This window comes from Microtus ochrogaster, chromosome X, assembly GCF_000317375.1.
Source record: "Microtus ochrogaster isolate Prairie Vole_2 chromosome X, MicOch1.0, whole genome shotgun sequence".
Classification (NCBI taxonomy): Eukaryota; Metazoa; Chordata; class Mammalia; order Rodentia; family Cricetidae; genus Microtus; species Microtus ochrogaster.
This window is the reverse complement of record NC_022026.1, coordinates 27724049-27736894: the sequence shown is the minus strand read 5'-3', so window position 1 is coordinate 27736894 and position 12846 is coordinate 27724049. Positions and strand designations below refer to the sequence as shown.

General features: G+C 36.3%; 1 protein-coding gene across 1 annotated transcript in view; it reads right to left on the bottom strand.

Moving 5' to 3' along the window:
- Positions 1-6262: 6262 nt before the first annotated feature.
- The window catches only part of LOC101981388 (heat shock factor protein 3-like), a 49550-nt gene continuing 42966 nt past the window's right edge, over positions 6263-12846 (bottom strand). Inside the window, exons 7-12 of the mRNA XM_005358644.1 lie at positions 12628-12712; positions 12227-12357; positions 10795-11010; positions 9582-9681; positions 7246-7306; positions 6263-6564 (exon numbers count right to left, since the gene is read on the bottom strand). Coding sequence (XP_005358701.1) covers positions 6263-6564; positions 7246-7306; positions 9582-9681; positions 10795-11010; positions 12227-12357; positions 12628-12712 — 895 coding nt within the window. The remainder of the gene's footprint in view (positions 6565-7245; positions 7307-9581; positions 9682-10794; positions 11011-12226; positions 12358-12627; positions 12713-12846) is intronic.

Below are 12846 nucleotides of genomic sequence, written 5' to 3'. Positions count from 1 at the left end.
TCCATGTCTAGGAAGGTGAACATCCAAACTGGCTAGGCTCCCACAAAGCCAGAACATGAAGTAGGATCAAAACCCTGTGCCATTGTCCTTGGCTTCTCATCAGCCCTCATTGTCCGCCTTGTTCAGAGAGTCCGGTTTTATCCCATGCTTTTTCAGTCATAGTCCAGATGGCCTTGGTGAGCTCCCATTAGATCAGCCCCATTGTCTCAGTGAGTGGGTACACCCCTCGTGGGCCTGACTTCCTTGCTCAATATGACTCACATAGCAACTAAAATCTAGCTGCGTCTGTCTCTATTTTGGAAACCAATGAAAGAGAAAATTCTATCAAAGTCTTTTAGCTAATACTTCCACTGGGTTACTTTTTAAAGTTGTTATAATCCTTCCAAGTGAGGGTGTTGAGATGTAAATAAGTAAATAAATGCATATTTAGGAACAGTTTTGTGGCTGGGTTAATGTTTACATTTCTTTTTTGATAGTGTGCAGAGTATCTTCCTGTGCTGAAGATTAGAATGTAGGGATGGAGGTTCTATATAGGCATCAATTTGAGTTCTTCATGTTTAATGAGTTGTGTAAGTATTGTCCAACAGTAGGGCCTTGCCATCAGTTTGTAGACAGCAAGCTACAGCTTCAGAAACAGCCTGGGCTCTTTGGAGATTCTTATGAGATCCCTTTGATCAACAACTTAATTAGATGTAACCCAATCTTGTTACTAGGAGCTTAATTTAGTGACAAGAGATGGCCAATTGGGACTAGGTCTCCACAATTATTTGGTAATTTCATTTAAATCATCTTTTTTTTTAAAGATTTATTTATTTATTTATTATGTATACAACATTCTGCCTCATGTATGCCCACATGCCAGAAGAGGGCACCAGATCTCATTACAGATGGTTGTGAGCCACCACATGGTCGCTGGGAATCGAACTCAGGACCTCTGGAAGAGCAGCCAGTGCTCTCAACCACTGAGCCATCCCTTCAGCCCCCATTTAAATCATCTTAATATATGTATATATGTTAGGAAGCTTCAACTGTATCAGGTTTCCATACTACCCCTCAAATGGCACTTACTTTTAGCTGTCTCTCCATACTTTCCCTCCCTGGTCCTACACTCCTTTCCCCTCCCCAATTGATCCTCTCTCCACCAGTCCACCCATCATCCATAGCTATCTATATTTCCCTTCCATAGGGAGATCTATCCGTAATTCCTGGTCCTTTACGAAATAAATACATAGCCTCTGTGGTTCTTCAGATTACTGCTTGATTATCATTGACTTAAAAACTAACATCCACATGTAAGCAAATACATATTGTAGATGTAAGTCGCAAAACAATCTCACACTAGTTTGGAATTATGATTAATAAATGGGTTATTTATTAAGGGGAAAACTTATGGTTCACTGTCGTGGACAACAGCCCTCTGTGGGACCAGGAACAGAGTCTAGTAGATGAAAGCGGAGCCAGAAGCAAGAGAGAGAGCAGGGCTACTGCTGCATTTTAAAGCAAAAGAGACCACGCCCAATGGCTACTGAACAGTTTAAAAGGCACTAAATGTCCTTAGCTACATAATAGTCAGAGTGGTTAAAGCTATGAAAGTAACTGAAATCAAATTTTGGAGGGGAAAAGGGAACTCTCACTCACATTGATATGACTGTAAACGGATGCAGCCATCCTAGGAATCAGTGTGGAGAATCCTTCAAAAGCCAAAAATAACCCGACCATATGACCTAACTATATCACTCTTTATTATATGCCTACTCTAAAAATACTTGCTCAGTCATGCTCATTGATGCTCTAGCCACAACATCTAGGGGATGGAAACAACCTAAATGTCCTTCAACTGAAAAATGGACATGAAACTGTGGCACGTAAACACAATGCAATAGTATTCAGCAGTAAATAAAAATGAACTCATGAAATTTGCTGGTAAAGGAATGGAACTAAAAAAGACCATATTGAATGAGGTTAACCCAGACCCAGAAAAAAAAACTGTCACATACTCTTTTTCATTTGTGAATGGTAGTTCTAAATTTATACATCTGAGTGAGTACGTGACATGGAGCAATGACAGAAAACACAAAGTCAAAAGGAACCATAGGGGACGGTGGATGGAATTCTAAACATGGTGATCATAGGACACAGGTTCTCTGAAGTAGGAAATAAGAAAAATGCGTGTGGCTGTGTTTAGCTGGGGAAGGGAACACAGGAAAGAAGGAATAAGGAGGGAAAAACACTAAAAATGTTTGAAAAAGCCATAACGAAGCATCATTTTGTTTTTTGTAAAATATGTGTGCGAGCATGCGTACGATGTATGTACACACACACACAAATGTACTTAATGAAGTTACACCATTGGAAGTGATAATGCCCTTCCCAAGTACCACAGACTTTCTAAAGCAAACCCCCAAAGGCAGACATGGCAAGTCTCTCTTTGCGTAGTCTCATTAGAGGAGTTCAAGAACCTCCCCAAGTAACATAGGCAATTGCTTGCCTTGATTGCCTTCTACAACTTTAAAGGAAGTCCCTACTGCTAAAGACACCATACACTTCAGATAAAAGATTTATAAGAATTGAGCTAGAATTACCTAGAAACCTCCTCCCTTAGCACAGGGTCTCAGTATCAGACGGTGCTACTCAAGTTGCCATGTTATAAAAGCAGCAAATAGTCCGACCCAACTGTAAAGCCTTCAAAGCACAGCAATGATCCACAATGCAAGCTATACCCAAGGGTACAATAGTGGCACTTATAACTCACAAGATTACCAACAGTTGTCTAATTGGACTTAAGGACTACTCAGTAGGAGGGAATTCATGTGTGCTATTGCAAGTCCAGCCAACTAACCATGGCTGGTGTGTTCATGGTCCCCAGAGGTAAGACTACTGTTGCCAGCTTCCTAAACCAGTATAATTCCTAACTGCTTATAATACCCATTCCTATACTCAGAGATAAATGGAATTCTTACCCCTCAGTTTTTAGAAAAAAGATGAGCTCCTTTTAGTGGCAGACAGAGACCATTACTAAAATCCATAAATGGACAGGGCAGAGAACAACTAACTGTGGGGTATTCATCCCCAGGTGACGCACCAACAACATAGCCCTCACATCTAAGTTGCAGGGAAAGGAGTGGGAGATTATCAGAGCCGGAGGACAAAGATGTACACTGTCAAATAGTGTTTTGTTCTGTTTCTGTGAAAGGGAAGCTGAACCCAAGAAATCTTAACGGTATGTATGCCTAACTAAGATCTACAAAATGACAACACCAGTTGACACTCCAATGGGCCTGGGGGAAATTTCACAAGGCCACACCCATACATGATGAACTAACTATAGGTAAATAATAATTGCTAAGAGAGGAAGAATTAATTTTTTATGGATCCTTTACAGGTTAGGCAGTACCAAATTACAAAGTGGTCATCCTTAAATATCAGAAATAAATAAATCCAGTAGGATATATATGTGTGTGTGTGTGTGTGTGTATGTGTGTTGTGTGTATTAGGATAATATATATATGTACATATAAAAATGTGTGTGAAATAACAATATATATAATAGTGACCAAAGAAGATGAGGTTAGATATTTGAGAGGGGTGGAATGGGCATGGGAGGATTTGGATTGGAGAGAGGGTTGCTAGAAATGAGGCAAATACGAACTTGGGTCTAAAATGCTCAAAATTAATTGATTAAACAAATAAATGTAAAGAAAGAAAAACTGCTTTGAGATTTCATTTTACCCTGGTCAGAATTGCTATAGTTAGGAATACAAATGACAACAAATGTTAGTATGCCATGTGGGAAGTCAAATGCTTACACATTGTTAGTGAGAGTGCCAACGAGTAAAGCCACTTTGAAATTCAGTATGCAGGTTTCTCGAAACACTAGAAACAGTACCACCATATGACCAAGTGAAATGATTCCTGGGCATGTAGCCAATATTTTATGTCCCACTACAGACACACAGACACACAGACACACACACACACACACACACACACACACACACACACACATCCATCTTCACTGCAGCTTTATTCACACAGCAACTCAAAGCTGGAATTGGCCGAGATGTCCATCAATTGACTTATGAATTAGAAAAATGTGACACATAGACACAACATAGTATTACTCAGTGATAAAAGAAAGATTAAAATAAAAGATAAAAGAAAGTGAAATCTGCAGGTTAATGGACGAAACTGGAAAATATGCAGAGAGCTAAAGCAGGACCAGAGAAAAGCACCCTATATTCTCTTTCATATGTGGATTCTAGCTTCAAACTTTTGTTTTGTGTACTTAGTGAATAAGTGGACACCAGGAAACTAGAAAGGGGCAATTGTGGGAGGTGTGTTAAGGGAGCAGAGACAGTAGATTATAGATAAGAAAAAGTAGAAATGGATTTCTCTAGGTGGAAAGGCTTAGCCCAGCAGGAGCACTGGAGTAGGAGGGGAATTAGTAAGAGCAGGGAAACTTATTCCAAACGGAGACGGTATGAAAAGTCATTTGAAGCCTACTCTATCACATACAGCTAAAACAAATTAACTGCAGGAATTGCAGAGTATCCAATATGTAAACTGCAGGGAGAGAGAGAATATTAGAGGTTAAAGAATTAAACAGGGATGGGGTCCCAATGATTACGAGGGAGAGGAGTAGTGAGTGGCTAAACCAATACAAAGGGATGCATGAAAAAACCTTATGGAAGTTCATTCATTTGTACGTTAATTCCAAAATCACATACAAAATGGAGTTAGAACTGCACAAAATACTGTGCATGGTGTGGGGTGGTGATAATGTCGCTCCAGAAGATATGAATTATTAAGTCAAAATCACAGTGCCAAGCATAGTTTTCCTACCTATGAGTTACAGGTTTCTTTGAAGTGAAAAGAAATAGCACAGGCATAAATTTATGCATGTGTGTGACACGTTTTCCTAACTACACCTGCATGCATCCTAGAAGTTTCAATCCTTTTGTCACAGGTCCTGGTTTACAGCAAAGAATATGATACCACAAAAAGTATGCTCAGCTCTTTATTGATTATGCAACAGTACACTAACAAGACAGCAACAGTTCAGCCAGAGCTACGTGAGATCTGGACTGTCCTTGACACTTTTCAAAACTAAACAAACCATTTTATTTAAAACACTCACACACAAACGTTTTAAAATTAGACACTGAAAGCAACGAGCTATTTCCTCTTCCTTTTAAAGCTGACTCCATTGTTGTGAGTTTTAACAGATGGAACAGAGCATTAGGAAAGTGCCATCGACAGAAGCCTTTAAAAACATGATGTTTTAGCATTCAGGTTACTAACAGAAAACCTTAAATACGCTCCTCAGTGCTTCTTCAATGAAACATAACCCTATAGTCTAAGTGCTATGGCGCTCATTGCTTAGGCATGTATGGATGCTAATGTTAATGTTGAAACAGTTTGTATGAAAACTGCTCCAGGCTTATGTAAAACCACACTATTTTTGAAACATTATATTCTATTAAATAATTACTTAGGAGTCAAAGAATACTGATAAAACTGAAGATGCATTTGGAAATGAGAGAAATAGTTGAAAAATTATTGACTGAATTTTTTAATTTCTAAAAAGTCATTTGCTTTCGGGTTCCCTTATGCTTTAAGTAAAAACTTTGCTAAAGTCTGATTTTTGGAGTTCTTCTCCAAAGTTTTAGGTGAGAATCAATGTGTTGACTTTGCTTCTCTATGCAGATGGCCATTAGACAGAAAAATACAATTCTGCTGAAATTTCAACATTCTTTAGGAATCAAAAGTTGTATAAGACTGTAATAAAGTGGATAGCCATAGAATAGCTTAACCTATAAAATCAAGGACTTACATTAGCCATATCATTCTCATTAGCTCAAACATCTGATTTTATACATGAGATTTGTTACAGTAAATCTTGGAATGACTGTTTATTCCAAGCAAAGGTGAGCTACACAAATTTGCTAATTAGAAAAATGCAATAACACTATTCCAAATAAGATATTAGAATATTATTGGCTTAAAATTAAAAACTAACATTTTGTTATTTTAAAATTTGGATATAGTCCTTATCTTTTTGTGGTTTGAATTTCATCCTAGTTGTCAAAGCTTGTCTTCATACTGGGAGGTAGCAATTTTAACATATTTTTAAATTACAGAAGATCCACGATGAAGATAGATATACCAGCCAACATCTGTGGAATATTTATTTCCCAGCAGGAAGTGAGATTCATTGAAATTCAAAATAAATTATAATAGAAGATTAAGCTTAATATGCTCTTCAAAAACTATTAGTAACAGGATTGAGAAAGAAAAATGGGAATACATTGGATTCCCCACCGGCTTCCGTAGATAACTGGGGAATGACATTTTCAGTGGTGTTTGCAGTATCTTCTTGTGTAGTGGAAACATTGAAGGATATATAGTCATGATCACATAAAGCTGTTAAGACATTAGGTGGGCTCTCCAGGTTATCCAAAAGGAGGTCACCAAAATCTTGAAGATCTTCTCCAAAATTACATATTGATGTCCCATCTAATAGTAAAAGCTGGGAGTTTTCCACACCTTGTTCCACATGTTTGTCTGTGGAAAGACAGTGCCTTGTTACATGTGACACAGGAGGAGAAGATTTAAAACAAAAATGCACACGCTTTCCACTATTCTGTGCTTTGTGGAAGACGATCAGTCTTATCCCTCTACTCTGCTTGGCTACACTCAGAACTGCTTATATTAGTCAAGACAAAGATACTATTTTCTTAAAAGTTACTGTCAGTCTTTCCTACTATACCTGTAGACTATCAGATTTTTTAAAAGTAATTCTGTATGGGAAAAGAGGTCTAGTTTGGAATTAAGGACAGAAATTTGGTGAACTACACTACCCATAAAATAGAAAACTAATTGTGAATGACTATGCTTAGTAAATAGCAAAGGAATTCTTTTCTAGAAAAGACCTTGTAGAAACTTTCAATTTCACATGAGGCACACAAAATTATACTGTGTCTTTTTAATGTTTGGCCATGGGTTTTGTCTTAAAGTCAGTTACATATTAATATACTCTCCCTGAAGTTTATAAAGTCAATATCAGAGATTTTTTTCACATAATCTTATTTAAAATGACTTATGAAATAAGAAAAGCAGTTTACACAAGCACAGACTAGGACTTCCAAATGTTAAATGGCTTGCAGAATGTCATATGGATGGTCAGTTGTCAGCTTGGGTCTAGGACATACATTTACTGATGGTTCTACAAATATTCTTTTGTACCTTTTTCCATACTGGCTTCAAGCAGACTTCCTTTTCCTTCGTTATTCATGAGACTTAGACTCTGTATACAAAGAGAAAACACTAGAGTCCTTATCAACACGCCATTTTTTTAGTGATAAAGTTAAATAACTGAGGTAAAACCTTTCCCTCGAGGCTGTGACTGTATAACATGTTTTGCAAATGTGAGATTACAGTTTCAATTCTCTGCGCCCAAAGAAGCTTTTTTCTTGAGAGATTAACAAAGGTAAGAAAAGTACATTTCCATTTATCTTGTTTTCTAAAAGTATAGCTTTCTTTTCTAATTGCTTTTTAGACAGAAGAAAAAAAACCAATTCTAGAGCCAACGATTCCATGTAAGTCTATTTAACTTGAACTAGTATCTACTAATATTTATTGGACAAGTGAGAAACAAACACAGTACACACTGTTTTCCAACATGCATGTTTGACTAGTAGTAATAAGACGCACCAAATATGCCCACTACACCTGACAAAGGGAAACAATACTTATTTCAAGTCATTCCTGTCTGAACAATATAACAAGAATGAATTACAGCAAGATCTAGCCCCATTACTCATCAGTGGTAAAAGAATAATGGTTGCAACTATACAGTTTCCGTAATTGGAAAAATCATTCTGAGAGAATAGGGTTTTAGTTTTGTCTTAAAATAGCAATGGCAATAAGATCTTACTAAGCTATGACAAGGACCTGTAAATATTCTTTTAAAGACAGTTGCCTAGGAAGAATTGTGTTTTCTTACTATTTGAAGGCAAGCGAGGAAGATTTTCAAAAATTTATTTTATTATTTTACACATTTTAATTAATATATAATTATACCACTTACCTCCCTCCAGTCCCTCCAAGCTTCCACCCCTCTAACTCCTTCCATGCACCCACTCTCACGTAGCAAGGAAGATTTTTGCTTGTTTATTTTGAGATATGGTTTCTCTATGTAGTCCTGCCTGTCTAGGAAATCACTCTGTAGACCAGTCTGGCCTTGAACTCACAGACTGGCCTCTACCTTACAAGTGCTCAGATTAGAGGTGTGCACCACCACATCTGACTTAATAAAATAATTTTCAACAACTGGCTTTCCTATTTCTTTATATTTCTCTTTTAATTTCTAGTAGTAACTATACTCATTTCACCACCCAATTAATTCCACTCAAAATTCAGGATTTTTATCATAAAATCTGGGTGATAATTATAATAGTAACAGTAGTAATTTAGTATTCAGATATTTAATCATGTCAGAGACCAAAATGCAGAATTTCCCTCTGTGAAACATTTTACCTATAATTATAAAGTTATGGCATAAGAGAAAGGGGGTGGCATTCAATAGAAATTTTTTAAAAATTGGTAAAAGATGGAAGATGAAGTAATACTAGTGCTAAGTCAGTCTTACTAACTCAATCCTCCACATTGCTGACATGTCTCTCAATAACTCAACTTTGTCATAAAAAATAATTAATTTATGGGACAACATATGTAACTTGAAAGATTCTGTTAAGCAAAATAACCTAACCCCAGAAAAACAAATGCCACATGATCTTTCTCTTATGTAGATCTTTACTCTGTTAAATATATATATATCATAGTAGAAGTAAATATTGGTAAAAGTCAAGAAACTAGAAAGGGGCCCACTAGGATGGAAAAAAGTAGCTTTAAGGGATCAGTATGGTGAAGACAACAGAACAATGTCGAAGAGGAATACTAGGGGTAAATGGGGTACAGCAATAAAAAGAGATAGAAATAAAAAGGAATAGAGACAGACATGGGTCTTACATTGGTTTCTGCCATGTCATCCACATCAAGTAAATTTTCAGGTTTGTTTGTCATCAGAACAGGAAACTCATCACAGGATGGCTGAAAGAAATGAAATCCTCTTAATGTAATGACATACTATAAATAAACATGTAACCATAATGTTTATTTATTATAAATAAATATCTGGCTATCATGGAAAACGGAGATTTTGTACAGCAATGAGAAATACTGTGAAAAGAAGGGAAATTTTGAATACATAAAACCACTATAAATAAAACATCATAATTTCATATCATGGGATACTTCAATGTTTAATATTTTAAGTTATGAGAGAAAGGAAAAGATCATGTAAAGACAAATAGTGATGTTGCTATAAGGAAGGGAGATATAATGATTTGAAAAAACCAGGAAAATATGAGATATATTAAATTAGAAAAGTCAAGGTAAAAGCACAAGCAGTCCTGAGTCTCAGGCCTGATCTTATCAGTTCTAATTTTCACATGCCATTCTGCTTTTTGAGCAATCAATATAAATGCAAGAAAGTCACAAATCTGAGTTGATGAGCTTACCTCACTGAAATTATCAAAGTCAAAGTCCACTGTCTTCTCAGGTAAGAATGAATTTAGCTCTAGCATGTCCTCTTCCGCATGATGCATATGCACTTCATCACTTCGAGAAACACAGAGAGAGGGAGCAAAGGTGGAGGCAAACCATGATATTCTTAGTTCAAAGAAACAATCTTAGAGAAATCCAGCAGACAATAAATCGAAAAGATTATGCTGGGTTCTCAACTAAGAAACCATAAACCAATATTGCATTTTTCAGTTAATAGCTTTTCTGAGAAATATTTGCATTTCCATAAATTATTATTATCAATATTGCTACTCAACTTGACTTTAAGAGGCTATTAAATTCTTGTAGGCCAACATCATAGGAAGTCTTTGATTTTCCCTATATCTTTCTTAATCTAGTAGATCTTGGACTCAGCTCTGATGGCCAAGTCCATTAATGTTAAAACAACTTAAAATAATCATCCCAATCAACACCGTTATTGTCACGGTTAGTTATGGTTCTGGTGAGACGCAGTGCCCTAAAAGATAATTTTCTTGTCTAGAGTTGTTACTTTATGCACATGTCTAGGAGTCTCCACTGAAGTTTGGGATCAAACTGAGGAAGCTCTTTTGGGGTGTGTATATCAAGAGGATATTTATATAACAGGTATACCAAGGACTAAATGTGACCTCTGCTCCTCTGAGATTGGTCAATAAATGAGAAGCAGTAATGAGGCAGCATAACAGAAACATAAGATGATAACACATGCAAATAGACAATCGGAAGCACTGCTGATGAAGGTGAAACAGGCAGACATTCTCAGGACAGAGATGTGCTGACAATGGTGCCTTTGGGGCTCCAATTTCGTAGTATTTTTGCTGAAGCATGCACAACCTTCAAGTTTCAGGAAATGAAGCCATTTCTCCTTTTTTTCTTGTAGTTCTGTTTCAAGGAGGAAGTTTCATTGAAATTTAAGAGCTAATATTGGGTACAGAATTGAGTATTTTACAATAACAATGTTGGGTGTTCGTTTTCATTCCAGAAGAGAAACACTAAATGCACTATCAGAGTGTATCTGTAATATATGAGAAGCAATGATAATGTCAGGAATTGAGGTACCTCAGGGAAATGTTTCTTTAATCACATCTTGCTTCTCTCAGCATACTATTAAACACTTTTTCAAAACCATGTAAATGTACATCTAGATTAACGATGGAAGACACTGAATACCTGTTAATTATATTGTTACACTGAGTGTCTGATGTATCTTCCATCAAAACTGAATCCTGAGAAGAAAGCACTGATTCCAAATTAATATCCTCAGGTTCCTGTTCAAAGGATTCGTCAATTATTTTTTCTTGTGAAAACGGTATGGTCAAATCGAATTGAAGGGTCAGTGAATCCTCATTCACAAGTATATCAGGAACTGGCACGTTAGGGTCTTTTCTGAAAGACAGTGCAGAAAAATATCAACTCAACATGATTCAAGAGTTCAAATCACATGAGCTATAATCTATCTATTTATATTGTACAAGCAGATTTTCAACACTCAGATCAAAGAATTTATATAGTGCAAATATGCTCTCCTTTAATTTCATTTATAAAACGTACGAGACAATCCTCAAGCATACTGACAGTTCAAGTGGTTATTTGGCAATAAAAAATAACTAAACTAGTAATCCTAAATGAAGCAGAAATGAACCTTGGAAACGTGCTAAGAGAAATAAACCAAACACAAAAGATTACTTGTGATGGATGGTGGTGGCCCATGCCTTTAATTCCAGCACTCAGGAGGCAGAGACAGGCAGATCTCTGTGAGTTCAAGGCCAGCCTAGTCTACAGAGCGAGTTCCAGGACAGCCTCTAAAGCTATAGGAAATCCTGTCTTGAAAAACCAAAAAATTACTTGTGCAATATTATTGATATGAAGCATTTCTATTGAAATTTTTAGCATGTATATAGTCTCTAAAAACAATTCAGTGGGTATTGGTGTATGCATGTGTGTGCATACCTGCATTCCTGTGCATATGAATGTGGTGGGTAGAGGTCAGTATAGGATGTCTTTATCTGTCTCTGCCTTGATTTTTGGGAACAGTCTGTCCATTCAACATGGACCTCACTATTTAGACTAATGGCTGGTCAGTGGGTCTGCAAGACCTAGCCATGTCTGTCCTTCAATACTAGGGTTATAGAATTTTGTCACTATGTTCAGCTTTTATGTGGGTGCCTAGACTTGCACAGCAAGCACTTTACCCACTGAACCATCTCCCTAGTTCCTGAAAATCTTAACTTTGTTGCCCCCCCTTTTAAAAAAATGTGCTAGCTACATTTATTACACTTGTAATATGTTCTGAATTATTTTTTTTGTAGTGCTGAGTCACTCAACCTAGGAAATTCCATGTGCCAAGGATTACTTTACCAATGAGCTTTATCTTAACCCCTTTAACTTATACTTTATAAATATATGTCTATCTATGTATCTATATCCTGTTGTGACTGTGCTGTTTTGCAGTAATAGTATTTTTTTGTTTACAAAGAAGAGTAAGCATTTAAATGGATTCAACTACTACTATATAGTAAATATATATAAATGAATAAAATATTGCTAATTTATCACCAGTATAATGTTTCATTGCCAATATATTGCCTACTAATTTGCTTACCCATCATCTTCATTTGGCTGGTCTACAGATGAAGTTAAGTTTTTGGATCCTTTCAACATTGGTAAGACTCTGTCAAGAAGACTTTTATATTTGTCATCAATAAGTTCATAACCATCTTTTAATATCTCCATCTAGATAGAAAGATTAGAGAAAATGAGAGTTGGATATGCTCCTTTTATTTTATTTTATTTTTTTGGTATTTTGAGACAGGGTTTCTCTGTAGCTTTGGTGCAATATGCTCCTTTTATACATCTAGTATTTCTTGGATCATAATTGATGCAATTCCCATTCAAACTATTTAACAATTATATAAAAAAATAACAGAAACTAGAATTAGAAAATGTACTAATAAATGTTTGTTTCAACCCATCCACCGCCACCATTTTACTTCAGCATCTTACAGCTTCTTTCTTCTTGTCATCTGGAATATGAAAGTACTGATGATCCCATTCAGAATCTGAAACTCCAGATATGGATGATAGTAACCTGCAATGAGACCCACAAGCTTACTGTCTTAAGCTATATTAATGTTGCAATGGTCAGCCAACTTTAGTCACCCTTTGACATAATGATTCCTGTTAGAAATTAATGCTAGAGGTTTTAGACCAAAGGTAAAGGGC